This window comes from Euleptes europaea, chromosome 4 (assembly GCF_029931775.1).
Source record: "Euleptes europaea isolate rEulEur1 chromosome 4, rEulEur1.hap1, whole genome shotgun sequence".
Lineage (NCBI taxonomy): Eukaryota > Metazoa > Chordata > Lepidosauria > Squamata > Sphaerodactylidae > Euleptes > Euleptes europaea.
In genome coordinates, this window is record NC_079315.1 from 90,960,296 (window position 1) to 90,979,965 (window position 19,670).

Here is a 19,670-nt window from a genome sequence, read left to right on the forward strand (position 1 = left end):
TTATGTGGTGATGGAAAGTGCTGTCATTTATAGCAGTGTTCTTTTAATAGTTTGGAAATTTCCAGCAGTGTTTTGTTGAAATTGCCAAAGAAATCCTGCTTTTCCCCTCCAATGGCTCAGCGTGTGTTAAATTTGTAAACTTTGTGGTAGGAATTGGCTTGTGTATGGTACACTCCTTGCAGCCTTGATCTTGTATTACAGTGACACAGAAGCCTTTCACAAGTTAATAACTAATTGGGTCAGCGTGTTGTCTTCCCAAAGAGCTGCAAGATAGACGCATCCTTTGCTCCTTGCTGCAGCTAGGTGCTTCTCAGCAGTTTAAAACTTCATTTTTGTAGTTAAACTTAGATTTGAATAGAATCTTTCTAAAACTGTATGCAAGAGTGCAGTAAACCAAAAGCAGACTTCTGATCGGTTTAGTATGCTAATCTATGCAAAAAACAGGCACTGATACTTAATACCTCTTGGATCTGGGCATTTGTATTCTGGATATTAAACCTGTCCTTTCCATTCTTAAACCATTTTACTATACTTGATATTAGACTTAAATTGTTTAAAGGAGTAGATTCGGACAGATATTTCTGCAGAAGAACGTAATAGTGAATTGTTTAGTTTTTTGATGCCTTGCCTGTTGCTGTTCATGGCCTGTTGAAATCAGCCAAGAAGAAGACATTCTTAATAAAATCTTTTAAATCTATAAAATGTGCAAAGAACCAGAAATTATAATCATCCAGACTTCACAGTAATTTTGCATTAATTTTTTACATATTTTATGAATTTATTGTAAAATATTCCATTTTACAAATGTGAGATACATGCCAGAATCCAGAGAGTTATTTTAGGCCCCCGGGATCTAAACAGTAAAATGTTGGCTTTCCCCCCTCTGAATTACAGACTCATATCCCAGACTGCTTTGGAATGACTCCCAATAACAGTGTTTGCTTTCTTTGTGGTTTTGATGATATACATGTCTTTTCACAATGGTATTGAATTTTGCAGCATAAAAACACTGGATAGAACAATCACTTCCATGTTTATAAACCATCTGCAGGAAACCCTTCAGATTTTAATGTTAGCAATATTTGTGTTTGTACTTTTTGCTACTGATTATTACTCTATGTTTCTGAGAGGTTTGATTCCTTAGAAGATTTTAAATATCACTGTTATTGTGAAGCTTAACAGTGTTTAACAGAGGTGACCAGTATGCCTTGTATCAGTACAGGGTCGTGGATCATAAAGCCCAGGGACTTTACCAGGTCCTGTGGGCTTCTTTTTTCTGTGTGTTGTATCCCTACCACATTCTACTGATCTGTGATCAGGAAGTTGATGCCTTTGATAAGACTAAGAAGCTGATTTAGCCGTGGCTGATATGGACTCCTCCTGCATCATTTTCTCCCCCTTCTTTACAGGTGCTAAGGGACATAGAAAGTATAGGACAGTAAATTATACCTCATTGGAGCAAAGCACAGTTGCTAAATGCCACAAAACGGTGTATTGGAGATCTGGATTATAAGGATAATTAGGATAACAGGCTTGGGGTAGATGGGTGCTTTTGCGTGTGGGATATTTATGACAGTTAAATAGTGGCATTTGGAAAAGTTGTACAGATCATATAGAGTTGGGCGGTTTATGTGTGCATACTGAGTCCTGGGTAGGTATGGAAGGCTGGCCATAAGAGGCGGTGGTGATGCTTTGGAGAGCTAAGCAATGAAAGAGAAGCACAGTGGGGTTGGATGAGTAGGGATATCTTTAGATAGTATATTGTTTTGTTTTCTCCACTCCCCTCTTGTCCAGACTCCCAACACTTGAATGACAAACTTAAATATGGCCCTTGGGTGCATGTTGCATGGCTCTTTTGAGTACGACCAGAGATGTGTGGTTTCCATAGAGTTTTAGCCGAGGGTGCTAGAGCGTCCACGTCACTTTCGGGTTTACCCAAAAGTGAAGCGTGCGCTGTTTCTGTGCACGCATGAGAGCGCGTGGATGGGCGGTAGTTTACCCGCCACCACCAGGCAGTTGGCAACCCTATGGAAGGGGTATTGTAATCACCAATCTAATATGGAACTAACGGGTAATCTAAGTGATGCTGTAGAGACAGACATTGAACAGAGGTGCCCCAGTGACCTCTGTGGAACAGAATTAAATTCTTTTGAAACAGATGAGTGGACGCATCCCTGGCATTTGATGCATGATTTTGGTGTGATAAAATTAGTGAGTCCAACAGTTTTCAGTGTCACTTGTTTTTCTTTTGCAGCCTGAAGTATTTCCCACAGTGTTGCTTCTGGGCGATGAAGTATCTGTAGGAACAGCATAGGGGACAGCTGAGGTGCTGCCTTGGGAGGGGGGAATTGACAGAAATACCCCCACACATGTGGATTGTTTCAGTGAGATCCAACCATTACATTTGTAAGGGCTGTGGGCTCTGGGGTTTCTGCCCACCGCTCCTCTGCAGCCTGCACGGGTCGAGCCAATGGAGCCTCCTCGGCCTCAGACCATTCGGAGGGAGAATCCGAGTCACCTTCTCCCTCCGACGAAGCCAGAATCTCGGCTCTGTCAGCCTCCAGCACTGAGACTTCTGACCTTTCTCTTCCCCGGCCTCCGCTCCAGTGGCCTTTATAAAGGCCTGGCTTTCCCCTTCCCTTTCCAGGCCCCGCCCCCCCAAGACCTTATGAGGGGCTGACTAGCCCTCCCCCGGAAGCAGGCCCTCCTATCCTGGCACCGGCTTCCGTGTCCCAGTCTGGCCGTCCGGTCCGCGCCTTTCCCCCCCCTCGCCCCCTTGGCGGGGCCGCGGGAGGGCCTCCTGCGCTGGGTGCCGAGGGACCGCCGCGGCCTCGCCCTGGGCGTGCCCGCCCGCCTGTCAGCTGGGCCGCGGGGAGGTCTACTCGGAGGCCTGTGGGGGTGGCAGGATTACCGGCCCCCTCGCTGCCAGCCAGAGCTCTGGTTGCGTCTTCTCGGGTGCCGTCTCCCTTCTGCCGGCCCCACCCTCCCTCGTCGAGGTGCCAGCCGACTTCCCTTTCCCGATGCGGCCCACTGGCCTGGTCCTCCTCGCGGGCTGTTCCTGCCGCGGCTTCTGTGGGGACAAAAAAACCTGAAGATAAGGGGTCGGCTCCCTGGGTGTCCCTGGCCCCCTCCCGAGCCCTCCCCTTCTCCTGCGTTCCCCTTGTGGTGGCGGGGTCTTTCAGTCCCAGACGGACCGGGTCCAGGCCCGTCTCGGGACAACATTATTATACATATTATTCTAATAAAAAGTATTTTCTCATAAAGCTTTAAATTTGTTTTAAAATAACATGTAAAACAGACTTGGTTATTGATCTAATGAAATATTTCAGTTCAAGTATTTGTTGTTAATGAGACATAAAATTAACATAAGGTACTTTGAAAATTGTTGTTTGCATGCTAAATCACATCATGCTCTATTTAGGGCGTTGTATTAAGTTTTCCAGAAAACTTTCTGATTCAGATTTTACTGGAAAACCCACATCACTTCCTATGACACTCCTGTATCAAAGGGTCCTGGATATTAAACCTATAATAAGCTTTATTTGCAGGGTATGTTTACACTGAAATCCAACTGTGTTCAAAGGAAGTTAATCCCAAATAAGTATGCCTATGAATCCAATTGAAGTGGCAACTTTATGGAAAGACGTATTTATTGCAAGTCTCTCACTGTTTCATGCTATAGCCACATTTTAATGCTGGTTTAAGGAGCTGTGCATGTTGAGTTGTCCTTGGTGAATAGTGCTAATGAACACATGTGAATTTGCGGAAATAGGATATAAAGAATCAATAAAAGAATCAGTCAAGGGATTCTTAATCAGGGTAGGGTCTGGTCTTGTAGGCAAATAGGTTTGTTTTGCAACATCCACCTTTCTTTAAGTGAAAATACATTCCATTATAGTAATAAAGCTACAATATCAACTGACAGGTTATGTGACAGCGCATTCCTGACTTCTGAGGACGAAAGTCCTCAGAAGACCAGGAAGGGGCTGTGCTGGCGTTGGCCCCCTCCTGCGCCGGTGCCCGGACTACTTACGCTGTTGTGAGTGGCCCCAATGCTGGCGGGGAGGCCTGGATGCTGGTCTCCCAGCACTGCCACGGCTGCGCTACCCCGGAACACCAGCTGGGCCTTCCGGCGTCCCACCAGCGTAAAGGCCTGCACTGGCATTCTGGGGTGTGTGCTGGCATCCTTGCGGAGGGCGTTCCTGTAGGCATCTCCCTATCCCTGTTCGGCATGGAATGCCGGCGGGGAAAATGGCATTGCTGCAACAGCTTTTTAGCAGGTGCAGCATCGCTGTTCTCTAAGGCGTAAAAAGCCCAATTTTTACAAAAAAAGGCTCTAAAATGCTTTTTCTTGTCTTTAAGCAGCCATGAAATGGCTTTGGAAGCGCCGCAGCAGTGCCTCCTTCCCACTGTCCCCGGCTGCCAACAGCTCAGGAATGGGCTGTTAATCAGTTAAAATCCTTAAAAAATATATCCCTGATTAATCAGGGAACAAATATAAAGAATGAATTTCAATAAAAATACTTACAGAAGTTACAGATTGCAGAGGCTGTATAAAGGGGAAGAACTTTCCTAAATTATTGCACTGGAGGTGTGAGATTTATGATGGTGCAGCATATGCACATATCTAAAAATGAAGTGTGTACAATTCCGCTTAAACTATTGTTATTCATAGATATAGTCAACTAAGGCTGCAGTTCTAAGCACACTTACTGGGGAGTAAGTCTCATTTTGCTCAGTAATTTCAGAGCAAACATGCTTAGGATTGCAGTGCATGATTCTTTCAATCAGATGACAGCCCTTGCAAAATACCATCTTTCACCTGCTGCCCTGTTTAAAATCTCCTGTGTTGAAACATATTTTGAGTAAATATCAGTGGGTCAACAAATATCAGACTAATATGAAGAGTGCAGTTGGTATATTCCGGCTTTATTTTTCAATTTTCATCAGTGTAATAAAATGTAGTAAGTTTACTGTTTACACAAACAGCAAATTATACAAATAGTCTTGCGGTCTTCGGTAATTAATCTCCAGGCACTTCTTTAAAGATTCTTTTTGTCTTTCCTAGCCACCACCAGGAAATGTCAAAATTCCCAATGTGCCCAGTACACAACCAGCTATAATGAAACCAACAGAGGAACCGCCTGCTTATACTCAGATTGCAAAGGTATATCTACTATTTATTTAATACTTTCATTGAGTACTTTTTTATTCTTCTCTTCGTCCAAGGCAACTGGGGCAGCATACAGCTTTGTTAGATAGGGTAGTCTGAGAGGAATGAGTGGACCCAAGTCACTTACCCAGTTTCATGGTAAGCAAAGGCTTGAACCTTGGTCTTCCCAGGCCTAGAGCAACACACTGACCTATATAATGCACTGGCTTTCAGTATTATCCGTGTTATTGACAACTAAGGCTGCAATCCGAAGATTAGTTTCCTGGGAGTAAACCTTATTGAATAAAACAGGAATTACTCCTGAGTAGTCCTGCTTTGGATTGCTCCTGAAGAATCTGAAAATGTGGAGTTTTTTTTAATGCTTGTTCTTTTACAATCTCCTAATACATTTTTCCCCAGGAACATGCCTTGGCCCAGGCTGAACTGCTTAAACGTCAGGAAGAATTGGAAAGGAAAGCAGCTGAACTAGATCGCAGGGAAAGAGAAATGCAGAGTCTCAACCAACAAGGAGGTATACTTTGAAATTTTCTTCTACAAGATAATTCATACCACAGTATTCCCCATTTACTATGTAAGGGTGTGAAAGTTGATTAATTTGAAATGTGGTGTTGGAGGAGAGTTTTACGGATACCACGGACTTCCAAAAAGAAAAAGAAATATTTTCTCTACTACTTAGAATTTTTATATCATTATATTGCTAACAAGCTAGTCATTACAATCAGAAGTGCCACCACTATGGTTTGGATTTTGGATTGATTACTTTATTGGCTTATCTCAAGGTACAGCATTTGCTTCATTTTATCATTTTGAATATGTTCTCTGTAGGAAAATGTATGTACATTTTAAATTATTGAAGTGCTGAGTGTGTTTGACATCGTACATTGGACAGTGAAAGGTAACTTGAGACTTGCTTTAGGCATTACAAAAATATAATTATGAAGTGGCCATAAATATTTACTAAAGCTTTACTTTTGCAGGAAGGAAAAACAATTGGCCTCCACTGCCAGGAAATTTCCCAGTGGGTCCTTGTTTTTACCAGGATTTCTCTGTTGACATCCCGGTAGAGTTTCAGAAGACAGTAAAAATTATGTACTACTTGTGGATGTGTAAGTAAATTCCAATTTATGTACATTTAGTGTTTGATACAAACATTGTGTAAATGTAATATTCAGTGTTCCCACTTGCTAATAGAATGTCTTTGGCCTGTTGCTTAAGCTAACATTTAAAATATTTCAAATGTGTAGGCATTTATGTTGATTTTAAACATTTGGCAATATTTTAACAAACACATTTTTATTCTGGGAAACATAAAACTGTGGTGAAAAGAAAAAAAAAGCATTCAAGGCTTTTAATATACAATTACCAGAATTATCTGCAGTTTTCTTTGGGAATGTAGCTGCACGGGTTCACATTTGTGTGTTGTAAACTGTTTAAAATATGCCCACCACCCATATGATATGGATATGGGTCAGTGAAACTCATTTGCAATAAAATATTCTGATATCACTTCATTCACTTCTGTTTATTCACATCAGTAGATCCTTACCCACAGTCTCTTGATTCTTACTTCTCCCCTTATGCTGGCCAATGGCCCTAACAATAAATGGAAATGGAAATACTTCTCCCCGTTTCCAAAGTGTCTCCTATTGCTAGTATACTTCATAATTACTAGAGCATATCCAGATATTGTAGTTGTAAATGGATGGATGTGTGTCAACCAGAGTTTGATTTACAAAGTGAAAATGTCTGAGTTCATCATTCTGTCCTTCAAGCTGCAGCAATATGGTAGCATCCAGAGTAGATGGAAGTGGGCCTGGCGGTTGCCTCCCTTCCTTCCACCTTCATAGACTACATGATAATTAATGTTGGCTTAAGGGGCTCCCTAAGAAATTAATTTTTTGCCCTGAATTTATTTTTAACGTTTGAGATCCATCATCAAAAGCCATGATAATAGCCTGATCTGAAGAGTCCACTTTGGTTGTTTTATCAATTACAGCTGAAGTAGCTTCTAGTGTTGAGCAGGGAAATATCTGCCCCAGATCCCTCACTACTAGGGTACAGTTTCTTAATTTCAGTCTTAATGAGCTTTTAGTCCATCAAATTTATTAATACGGTCAACTGACCAATTACATGCCAACACATCCAAATTTCCAGACTCAATAGTTTTGTACCGCAAAATCACAGACTGCCCGTATAAATAAAGGTGTAAGATCACTAAAAACAACCCCTGGTTAAAATTATCACCTTAAAATTTATAAAATTGTAAAATATTCTAACAATCATTCTCTAATAAAGTTCTGCATATTTTAATAGCGACAGCGCAGAACTTGGCAGTTTGGAGTGTAAGCTGAGGATCTCCTAATAGGATCTTTTAGTACATCATATTTCATGGTTGTCCATGTCCTTCCATCTGTCTGTCATATTTTTGTCCCACTCTTCCTCCAAAGAGCTCAGAGCAGGGCATGTGGTACTCCTTACTTCTATTTTAGTTGCACCACAACCCTGTAACATAGGTTGGGCTGACAGTATGTGACTGGTCCAAGTGAACTTCAAGGCCCAACTGAGCTTCAAGTTAAGTGAACTTAATGCATTTAAGTGGGTTCCCCAAATCATAGCCAGCACTCTGAACACACTGACTTTTATGGTCTTAGGACAATCAGCAGTGCTTAAGACTGCAGCGTCATTTGGCTGTTGAAGCCTGATGCTGATATGAGATTAGGCTTTAAATCCAATTCAGTTGCTGTTTCATGTGATTAGGCTATTATTATATTGTGAGTTTAAATGTGCTTACAGAGAATTAATTTCCATTAGAATCACTTACTTCTAAGTAGAGATGTTTAAACTTGGAATATAAAGGAAGACCTGTTTGCATTTCAGACAGTGGTACATAGGAACAGGATGTTTTCAATGTGTGTATATCTGCATCTATATATTACTATCCATGGAAGTTGGGGCATTTCATATAATAATTAATAATATGGAACAGTACTAAAATGAATTTTTATTGGAAGATTGGTCACATCAGAGTTTTACATCACTTTCCCATGGTGGTCTTTTAGTTTACTGTTTTGTCCTCCTACCTTACTTTGTTTTAGAAATCTTAACTGTTTATTCATAAAAATAAAACTTCACCAAAAACCACCAAGCCAGGATACGCCCCCCTCCCTTCCCCAACAGTGTAGTAAAGACATTATCATTATGGAAAAACAGAGCTGGACTAATATAGTTAAAATATTGCACATGTACACAGAATGAAGCATATCTTATTTTGGGCTTGGTAAAATTAAGAAAAATTGCCCAGATTAATAAAAATATGTCTTTGCTAGCCTGATTTCTGCTTGCTCTCAACTCACATATATGTACAGACTTGGCCAACCATTTGCCAATTGCCATTTAAGAGCCATGGACTTCTTCATCTAGTTGTATATGAAAGTGGCCTATATCCAACCAGGCATGTGGAGAAGGTGCACAGATTTGTCTTGTGTTCCTCTGTCCCTGCCACTTCTAACTCCTTGAAAGGTCATGGGACCCGCATGGGGGAATAACTACATGGGTTGGGGAGTGAAGGAGGTGAAATTGGCTCCTTCTGTCAGCAGAGGGGTACTTGTGGAACACACAGAAAGAGTACCTTCATTCCCTTCCTTCTCTTCACTGCAGCCTCGTGACACATGAACTGTTCCTCTATATTGGTCCCATAACCCCAGAACTGATTTTTCCGGGGATCCGAAGGGGCTGCAGGATTGTGGAAAATTCAGTGTTCATGCTTTCTTGGTTATAGGTTAGTGAGTTCAGTGTGCATTAAAAGGGTGCTAAGCTGATTTGAGGATATGTGCTTCTGCTTGGTGTCAACCACATTGAGCAGACATAAAAACCAGCCAGCTTCCACAAGGTAACCAACAATCATACTAAGCTGCTTGCAAATTTTATTCTAAAAAATTGAAACTTTGGCGTGTACCCCCCACTGTATATGACAATGTTTCACTCTTGCCTATGAATGTACACAGCACATGGTAGACATATTCCTGGTAGTGTGGCAAAGCCTAATCTTAATTGTACATCAATATGTGAATAATTTAAGTTTCCTTTATTAACTTTACAAAAGACAATTGTGGGAAAGTGGTGTAAAGCTGTGATATGACTGATCTGCCATCGCCAGTTCTGCTTTCCAAACTCATACAAAGATTATGTCTAGAAGAAGTGTACATGCAGCTGCTTATAATTTTATATGTAACTTAGGGTTTTTTTAATTTATAAGAAGTAAAAATGTCTTTAGCAGTGTAGTCTTTGACTATATCTAATTATAGGGTAGGGTAGTGTTCCTGTATGCATTTACTGGCCTGGCTCTCAGATAATTAAATAGTATCTGCAAAAGTCTGTGTATCCAGTAATTACTGTAGAAATGTCAGCTACTAAAGCAAGAAACACTGTAATGATTCTTAAACTTGCTGAACATTCTGTTTCATATATATATCTATAATTTCCAGCAAGTTCAAGAGTGTATATATTACACATGTTTACACATGCGCGCGCACACACACACACACATGAAAATATTGATTTCTTTATTTTTAAAAGGTAAAGGTAGTCCCCTGTGCAAGCACTTTAGCTGAAAATAAAAATATAAAAAATATTATCAAGCTAGGAGTCTAGCTCATTATAGTCAGGATGGATCAACTTAAAATATTGGTTTAAATTATTCAAATTGCAATGAAAAAGTCCAATTACAGTACTAGTTTAAATATTTTTAAATTCATATATGTCACCTTCTGCATTGTATTATTTGCATCTACTTAGAAGCCAGCGTGGTGTAGTGGTTAAGAGTGGCAGACTCTAATCTTGATCCCCTCTCCTCTACATGAAGCCTGCTGGGTGACCTTGGGCCAGTCACAGTTCTCTCAGAACTCTTTCAGCCCTCATGGAGGCAGGCAAAGGCAACCCACCTCTGAATTTCTCTTGCCTTGAAAACCTTATGGAGTCACCATAAGTCAGCTGTGACTTGATGGCACGCACACAGGTAGAGACAAAGGGAGAAATTGAGTGAATGAGAATTTATGTTTAGCTCTGTATACACTTGTAGGAGCTAAGAGTTACTTAGATGCAACTATAAGTAAGGCAGGGCCCCACACTTACCTTGAGCTGTTTTGCAGGGAGGGGGCGGGACGGAGAGGCAGGTTTTTGTGCCCAGAGCAGCGTTGGGCAACCTGGACATGGTCATGCATTACTTGCAGGTGGAGCACTGGTGTGGCATAGTGCACAAATTGGGAGACCCGCCTGTCAGCCGATGGAACCCTTCTCCAACCTGTATGCTGGTGGTAACCTGGAGTGACAAGCCAGTGGAGCCGGGTGTCTTAGCCTGGCTCTTGTGGTGGTTCCAGGTCTTGGGCCATTTTGCAGGAGTAGGGGGGAGGCTGTGCCTACATGCCTGCCTCTCCCAGATGGGGACCTCCTTAATGAGTCTTGGAGGTGGAGCCATGTAGTGGCATGCCCAGCTCAGGGGCTTTCACTTGGCTCCACTCACAAGTGCCAAGGGAACCACACCATGGTGGTCCCACCTTGTGGGACCATTGGACTTGCCATTCCAGGTTTACCCCCAGCAAGCGGGCTGGGGAAAGGTTTCATCAGCTGACAGTCAGGTCGCCCTATTCCTACATCCTTGCCATATGCCATACCACTGCTCCAGTGGCCGTGATCAATAAAGCTGTGGCCTATTTTACCCCAACTCGGTTTCTTTGTAAATGCATTTCCTCCCTGCTTCTCCTCCCCACTCCTCACCTGCCCTTAAGATCACCACGCTGTGCTTGTCTAATGGTTCTGTTTTGCCTCTCAGTTCTTGCTGCAGCCCCTGGCATACTCTGGAAATTTTGCTACTGGGCTGAGGGATCCTTGGGAATGGTATTGGACATGGTGCAGGAGGGTGCAGTTCAAGGGGGAAATCTGCAGAAACTGTGGACACATTCCCTTTGCAGGCTTGTAAGAGAATGGGCCTGCAATGTTTGGTTGACATTCTAACCAGCTTTGAAGAATAACATACAAGACCTATTGTGTCATATTTATGATACTTTACTCCAAAAAAACTATACTTTGTTCCCAGGTTGTATCTGTTACATAGAAGTCAGTCTTTAACTCAATGGACAGATTCAAAAGCGTTGGACAGTGCTGAGGTCACACATGAGGGCATTTTATTACTCCTTTCCAGTGGCAGTCCCTTAGCCTAGCTCCCACAAATGTCAGCAACATTTGTGAAGTGCAAGGGGCTGTTACTTGGAAGAAAGCTGCCCTCACGGGCAGGGGTAATTTAATCCTATTAGTGGCATTTGATCAAGAGCTTTGGGTTCATATTTAAGAGAGTTGGTGTATAGACTGTAACTGGATTAGTTGTATTACATTAAGATTTATTTTTTAAATTAGATTACTTGTAATATAATTGGATTTTTAAAAACATCAACACTGAAGGGTGTTCACTTTTTAAAAAACCTATTATACAAACGGATTATAGTGATCAAATTTTTATATAATCTGTGGAGTTGGCATACTTTTAAGTTTCTAAAATTTCAAAAATTGTGGAAGTTCAGTGTACGCATACCTGTGTTTTTTGTAGTCCATGCAGTGACACTATTTCTTAACATCTTTGGATGTCTGGCCTGGTTTTGCTTGGAGCCGAAGCGAGGAGTTGACTTTGGATTGAGCATCCTCTGGTTCTTGCTTTTTACTCCTTGTTCATTTGTCTGCTGGTACAGACCACTTTATGGAGCCTTCAGGTAACAATTTCCATCTAGCATGGAATTCATGCTATTAAAACTCTACATCATTTAACTGCTTTTTAATCATCTTCTTGTCACTTAACATGGTTTTACAACTTTTCGTGCAAGTCCTTGTAAACGTTTGGTAGCTTTCAGAGGAACTTGGCTTTGTTACTGATATACAAGCAGTGATGATGTGGGTTGGCTAAATGAGTCTATGTGAAACTCACCTGTCTAACCCACCAATCTACAGTTCCATTTTTCTTATAAAATCATATTAACTCAGGGTTTTTATTAAAGTAAATCCTTGGCTGTTTTTTACTCTATTACTCTGAACTATGTAAGCTTGGGGTTAAATCCAAAGGTCTGTGAGTGAAGCAGATGTGTCCCTCTTTCTGCCCCTCCCTGTAGCCCCCCCCCGAATGTCCCCTAAAGTGGCTTCGGGGTGTTGGTGGACTCTTCAACAGTATGTGGTGCAACTTGGGGGTCTGCAGTGGGAAGGGAGAATCAGCAAAATCCACTCTGCTTGCAGGACCTATCTCATAGTTCTACTGTTTATTTTATTCAATTACTTTCCCACCCTTTCCTGACTAAAGTCAGGCGCAGGGCAGCTAACAACCCAAAATTCAACAGATTAAAATAATATACTAACATATAAATTATGTTTAAAATCCTTACCAACTTTAAAATTCCAGATGGCGCCCTTAAGCATTAATAATAATAATAATGGGGAGAACCAGTCAAGGAGGGGGGAAAGGAAGAGGAACAGAGGAAAGATATCCAGGAACAAGGAATGGGAGGGGGACAAGGAATGAGGGGGGGTTGGGGGGTAGCGGGGTTGGGAGCCCAGCTGGGATGGAACCATCACTGTCCTCAACCATAGGCCTGGCGGAACATCCCAGTCTTACAGGCCCTGTGAAACTATGTTTAAAAATATTAGACTATATCATGTTATCTCTTGCCAATTGTAAGTGCTTTCCTTTTAAAATGAATAAATATTGTTATGTAGCAGCATGAATATATGTGACATAGGTGGTTGCTTTGTGGATACACTCATTTAGCTAGGTTTTATACTTTTTCTTTTCTCAAAAGTATTAAACTGGAAAACAAAGGAACTAAAGGCTTGAATTCTAAACAATGCAAGCAGAACTGCACTGCATAAATGGAGACTTTTCTGTTTCCTCTGTTTCAGTGTAGTTTTCTGTCCCCTTGAAATTGTATCGTGTGTGTCACTAGATCCCCCGGATTATCATTGGGATCAAAGTTGAGGGCTGCAATGACAGAGAGGCATCAGCAAAAATCGTCTTCTCCCTGTTCCATGGGTGCAAGTGCCTACTATGATTGGGAGAGGCACTTAGATCCATAGACTTCCTTGGGCCACAATTTTTTCATCCTTAAGAAACATAATGCAAGAGGTGACATTTGACATTAGTGACCAGTGAATAAGACATCTCTCCAATAAAATAAATAAGGTTTGGAAATAAGGTGTCATTTGACTATATATTAGGCGACAAGGCAAAGGTCTATTTTTGTTACAAAGCAGAGATCCCATCATTGATTGTATAATTGTTTTAAATTGGTTCTGAGAATTTTTTTACTCTGCTGCTTGTGCAATGTTTGATTAGAGTAGTTTGTATTGATAGCAGCTCTGTTTCCATAGCAATTGGATGTTGTCACAAAACCACAGTTTATATATAATTTGTGTAATTTTAGATATTTCTGCTGGTACTGTTTGGCAGAACATTGTGAAGACATTTCAGATGTTCTCCCCTCTTTCTCTTTTGCAGGAGTGACAGTTCTTTCAGATTCTTTGTTTTCTTCTTTGTGTACATTTGTCAGTTTGCAGTTCATGTCCTTCAGGCGGCAGGTTTCCAAGGATGGGGCAACTGGTAAGTAACCCATTTCATTGTTAAGCAGTAAATAGTGGTTAAGATCCAATAATGTATCACTGTTACAAGGGACAAGAAGGCAATTCTCCCCTGAGGCAAGGGCATCCTGAGCTGCGGGTTGTTTTCCCTCTCCATCCGGGTAGGCAGGACTAAAAGATTCTGACTTCCTGTGATACTTGGCGGGAAAACAGCCTGAGGAAGCCAGTTTCCGTCCTGCCTATCCGGGTGGAGCAGGCAACTCCGCATAGCTCTGTGCCTTTAGGCTTCATTTCTTTAGCTAGGAGTAGTTTCTTTCCCTTTCGTGTTACAGCTTACCTCTCAGTGTTCCGTGAGTCCTTAATCTTCGCCTTGATCCTTGTTTTTTGAGTGTTGGTCTGTCTTCTACCCCCCCCCTCCGTTTTTTCTTCCCTCCTTATTTCCTTAGCCAAGATGGCCGACGCCATTTTAGTTAGGGAAGACGACCTTCTCTCTGAGAAGGACTATCAAAGGGGGTTGGTGCAGAGCAACCCCAAGGGCTCCGGTTCTCCCAACGGCCGCCCAGGCGGACCATTAGGGAGCAAAGAGGAACCGGGAGAGACCCAGACGCCTGATCCGGAGGCGCCTTTAGAAAAGCCTAAAAAGGCGCGCAAAATAGCGCCGCAGCTACCGGGCGCCCGGAGAAAAAGGCGCGGCGTTAAAGTTGGAGCAGGGGCGAAAGCCGGGCGCAAGTCACCCGCCTCTTCCCCAAAACCGGCTAAACCGCTCAACAAGCATCAGGGACGTTCGGATCCGATGGCAGCTGCATCCTCTGGTAACCCTGCGCAAACGGGAACGTTCCCGCCGGGAGTTGGCAGCCCCCCCCCCCCTCCCAGGAGGTGGCAGGCGCACAATTTATTTCATGGCAAAATGCTGATGACCTTATTAATTATGCCCTCCAGCGTCAGTGGATGGCCTTTCAATCCTTTCAAACTCGCCTCCCTCCCCCTATGGGATTGGACCCCTCCCTTCCCCCTCCCAATCTCCCGCCTAATCCTTCCTTTTCCAACTGCACTTCTGCTGTAAATGAGGCAAAATCAAAGGTCGATGCTCCCTCTGCTGGCAGGAGTGGGTCATGGCCTACAAAAGCAGCAATGAAGGCTAAGCCATGTGAAACCAGGGAGAATCAAATGGATCTCTCTAAGTCTCCCATTTCTTCTGTAGATTATGAGGAGGAGGAGGAGTTAGAGGAGGGGGAATTCGATTCCGACGAAGACCCACCTCAACAAGTAGAACAGCATAACAGACTTTTTTCTGGGGAGGATTATCAGGCCCTTTTGGCAAAGGCTATCCTCGCCCTTGATCTCAATGAGGAATCAGATCAATCTGAAGAGCCAAAGTCTAAGTTAAAAAAAGGGGTCAAGGAATGCTTTCCAAGACCTAAGACAACAACCAATTCAGTACCCTTCCCAGAATTTTTCATTAACGCGGTCAGAGACGAATGGGAGCACCCAACTCCCAATAAACAACTCCCCACTAGTATTAAAAAATTATACAATCTGGCTCCACATGCCATGGAAATGCTTAAGGTTCCCTTAGTAGACGCCCCTGTGTTGGACCTCCAATCACCAGGTTTGATCCCAGAAGACGGGGTGGGCTCCCTGAGGGACCAGTTAGACAGAAAGTCAGACTACCTGGCGAGGAAGGCGCACGAGGCCTCAGCCATGGCCATTCAGACCAGCGCTACCACTTCCATCTTTGCTAGGGCCGCTTATTTATGGGTCAAGAAAATTATACAACTTGTACCAGATGATAGCCTCAGAGTTCTTGGTGGTCTTGACAGAGTACAAACTGCGTTGACCGTGATGGCGGATGCCTCACTAGATACCATGTCCTCAGTAGCGAGGTCAATGGCATCAGTCACCTCCATTAGAAGGGGTCTATGGCTCAGGTCCTGGCCAGCTGATTTTAAGGCCAAAGCTACACTGATGGCCTACCCAGTCAAAGAGGGGAGGCTTTTCGGAGAAAAGCTGGACAGTATCCTTGTTGAAACAAAGGATAAAAAACAGGTCCTTCCCATGCAGATCAAAAAAGACCAACGTTCTCCTCTGTATCATTCCTTTCGTTCCCCCAAATTCACTCCCAGATTCAGAACAGACTTCAGGAGAGGCTCTTGGGTGTCAAACCGGGGATCATGGAACAATACCAGATCCTTTCGCAGAGGGGGGAGATTCTCTAGGCCCCAAAACTTCCAGGCCAGGTCAGATAAGGGCGACCGATTACCCAAACACCCCCCTCAGTGACGCCGATCACACCTACGTGGGGGGGAGGTTACAAATGTTCACAGCAAGGTGGGCCTTGTCCAACCCGGACAAATGGGTCTCTCAGATCCTATCAAATGGATACCTACTGGAATTCACCTCCCGACCCCGGGATCTCTTCCTAAATTCCCCTATATCACTCAAAACAGAGAAACATTCAAGGACAATAACAGCAATTCAACACCTGCTATTCATCAAAGCCATAGAGCCAGTCCCCAGCTCTCAGAAGGGCCAGGGAGTATATTCCATATTTTTTACGGTGCCAAAGAAAAACGGCGACTGGAGGGCCATCCTCGACTTGAAGTACATCAACAAGAGGATGGCTCGAAGACACTTCCGCATGGAAACAGTCAAGTCAATAGTGGAATCTCTACTCCCTGGCACCTTTATGACGGCTGTGGATCTGACGGAGGCCTACCTCCATATTCCTATACATCCACTACACAGACCATTCCTCAGGTTCGCCTATGGACCCAACCATTACCAATTCAGAGCCCTCCCCTTCGGGTTGACATCCGCCCCGAGGGTCTTCACGAAGGTACTGGTAACAGTCATTGCTACACTCAGACAGGAAGGAGTCCAGGTACACCCGTACCTGGACGATATTCTGATCTGTGCTCCAACACCAAATCTCTCCCGCACCCATACAGATCACGTTATCCAGGTCCTCCAGGAACATGGATATCTCATAAATTTCGGCAAGAGTTCCTTACAACCTTCCCAAGTTATGACACACCTGGGAACCAGAATCAACTCAAAGACCAACTCTTTATCTCTATCCCAGGAAAGAATAAGCAAACTGAAAACCTTTGCTACCAAACTGACCAAATCAAAGTCCGCTATGCTAATGTCCCTTGCGGCTCTACTGGGCCTGATGGTGTCGTGCATAGCGATTGTCCCATGGGCACGCTTTCACTCACGCCCCCTTCAGTGGCTTCTACGTCCCCACCAATTAGATATAGCAAGAAAAAAGGTCAAGTCAGTGACAATCCCACACAGCGTCAGACACAGTCTTCTGTGGTGGACTGTTCCGTCGAACCTGCACAAAGCCACACAGTACATTCACGAAGACCCTGTTCAAGTCTTCACAGACGCCAGCCTTTTCGGATGGGGGGCCATATTGGGAGATCAGGTAGCCCAGGGTCGCTGGACCCACCAGGAATCACTGCTCCATATCAACCTGTTGGAGCTGAGAGCTGTCAAATTAGCTCTCTGGAAGTTCGCAGACATAATCAGGAACCATCATGTACTTATCAGAACGGACAATGTCGCTACAAAAGCGCACATCAACAAACAGGGGGGGTCCAGGTCCTCTTCCCTTCACAGAGAAGCAGTAGCAATTCTCACTTGGGCTCAAGCCAATCTTCCCTCGATCAGAGCGGAACATATCAAGGGAGACCTCAATTGCCAGGCCGACTGGTTAAGCCGGCAAAATTTAGACGAAGGAGAATGGGAGTTAGATCCAGGAACATTTCTTCAGATCACAGAAATATTTGGCACCCCCTTAGTAGATCTGTTTGCCTCCGAATCAAACCGCAAGGTACTCAGATTCTACTCCAGGTATTTTCACCCAAAGGCAGAAGGCACAGACGCCCTTCTCAGCCCGTGGCCCAGGGGACTGCTGTATGCTTTCCCCCCAATACCCATTCTACCAAAAGTCCTCCGCAAGATCCATCAATACAAAGCCAATGTGATATTAATAGCCCCTTACTGGCCTCGGAGGCCATGGTTTGTAACTCTGAAGAGCATGTCCTGCCAAGATCCATGGCAAATTCCAACGGAATCCAACACTCTCAGACAGGGACCTATCCTTCACCCAGACCCTCATTGGTTCTGTTTGACCGCCTGGCACTTGAAAGGCGGTCACTGCTAGAGCTAGGCTATTCCGTCGAAGTGGTTAACACAATTTTGGAGGCCAGAAAGCCCTCCACTAGGCGCATTTACAACGCGTCGTGGAAGGCTTTCGTTCGCTGGGCCAGGAGAAAGCAAATGGACCCACTTCACCCTGACATTCCCGGCATCCTGGAATTTTTACAGGAAGGGGTTAGACAGAACCTGAAGGCTTCCACTTTAAGAAGACAATTGGCCGCCATTTCTACTGTTGTTCCTTTCACGGACGGACATCCCACGACACAGCATAGACACATCTCTGCCTTTCTAAAAGGGGTATCCCAAATTCAACCTCCTGCCTCTCACAGGTTCCCTACATGGAATCTTAATCTGGTTCTTAAGATTCTCATGGGTCCACCATTCGAACCTCTCAAAACGGTTCCGATGAGGTACCTTCGCATGAAGGTCCTCTTCCTTACAGCTATTACCTCAGCTAGGAGGGTATCGGAACTCAGAGCCCTTTCCATCAGAAAAGGCCTGTGTGTCTTCCATAAAGACAAGGTTGTCCTAACTCCAGACCCCACCTTCCGGCCTAAAATAAACTCCCATTTCCATAGATCTCAGGAAATAAACCTCCCATCGTTCTGCCCCAATCCATCAGGCACAACCGAAGCATTATGGCATACCTTAGACCTCAGGAGAGCCATCCGCACATTCATTAAGCGTACTGCAGAATTTAGAAAGTCAGACTTCCTATTTATAGGAATATCTAACCCCAGTAAAGGAAAAAAGATGTCAGCCGCTGCCATCAGTAACACAATCAAGGCATGCATAGCTGAAGCTTACAAGGTAGCTGGCAAGCCAGTGCCCGAGGGCATCACAGCTCATTCCCTTAGGAGTATGGCAACTACTGCCGCCTTTGACAAACAGGCCCCGCTGGAAGAAATTTGCCGGGCCGCAACCTGGTCCTCTGTTTCAACATTTATCAAGCATTATAAAATTCACACATGGTCCTCAGCGCAGGCGGCCTTCGGCCGCAGGGTCCTGCAGAATGTAGTCGAGTAAGTGTAGCTTATCCCACCCTTTTTTGGGGAGCTCTTATAAGTCCCGCAGCTCAGGATGCCCTTGCCTCAGGGGAGAATATAGCCTTGGATACTCACCGTGAGGGCTTATTCTCCTCTGAGGCGAAGGGCATCCTGCCCCTCCCTTATAACTTGTCTTACAATAAAAATTTTAACTGTTCAGTACTTGTCTCCTGCTTAGCACAGGAATGGCTCTATCTGTCTATCTGTTCATGTTGGGTTATATGCAATTGCAATTTACAGTTAGTTTATATAGCGAGTTCTTCCTACTGCTGTTAATGTAGCTAGTCTAGACGGTAACTGGCTTCCTCAGGCTGTTTTCCCGCCAAGTATCACAGGAAGTCAGAATCTTTTAGTCCTGCCTACCCGGATGGAGAGGGAAAACAACCCGCAGCTCAGGATGCCCTTCGCCTCAGAGGAGAATAAGCCCTCACGGTGAGTATCCAAGGCTATATTTTGCAGGTTAAGTAGAATCATATACCATAATTAGCATAAATTACGTAAGCAGTGTCTTCTGCCTTTTTGTGGCCCATCCTGCTATATAAAAATTCCACAACTAATTTGCACTGGCAAGATGTAATTTGATGGGGTGGTGATAATCATCATCATACATTTTATTAAATTTTTAATCCATATTTTAAGGCATCTCTAGTGTACTTTGACCTAGGCTGCCCATGCCC

General features: G+C 43.8%; 1 protein-coding gene across 1 annotated transcript in view; it reads left to right on the forward strand.

Moving 5' to 3' along the window:
* SCAMP1 (secretory carrier membrane protein 1) overlaps positions 1 to 19,670 on the forward strand; it is a 35,899-nt gene that overhangs the window by 10,006 nt on the left and 6,223 nt on the right. Inside the window, exons 3-7 of the mRNA XM_056848657.1 lie at positions 5,069 to 5,167; positions 5,573 to 5,684; positions 6,151 to 6,279; positions 11,772 to 11,931; positions 13,701 to 13,802. Of these exons, the coding sequence (XP_056704635.1) occupies positions 5,069 to 5,167; positions 5,573 to 5,684; positions 6,151 to 6,279; positions 11,772 to 11,931; positions 13,701 to 13,802 (602 nt within the window). The remainder of the gene's footprint in view (positions 1 to 5,068; positions 5,168 to 5,572; positions 5,685 to 6,150; positions 6,280 to 11,771; positions 11,932 to 13,700; positions 13,803 to 19,670) is intronic.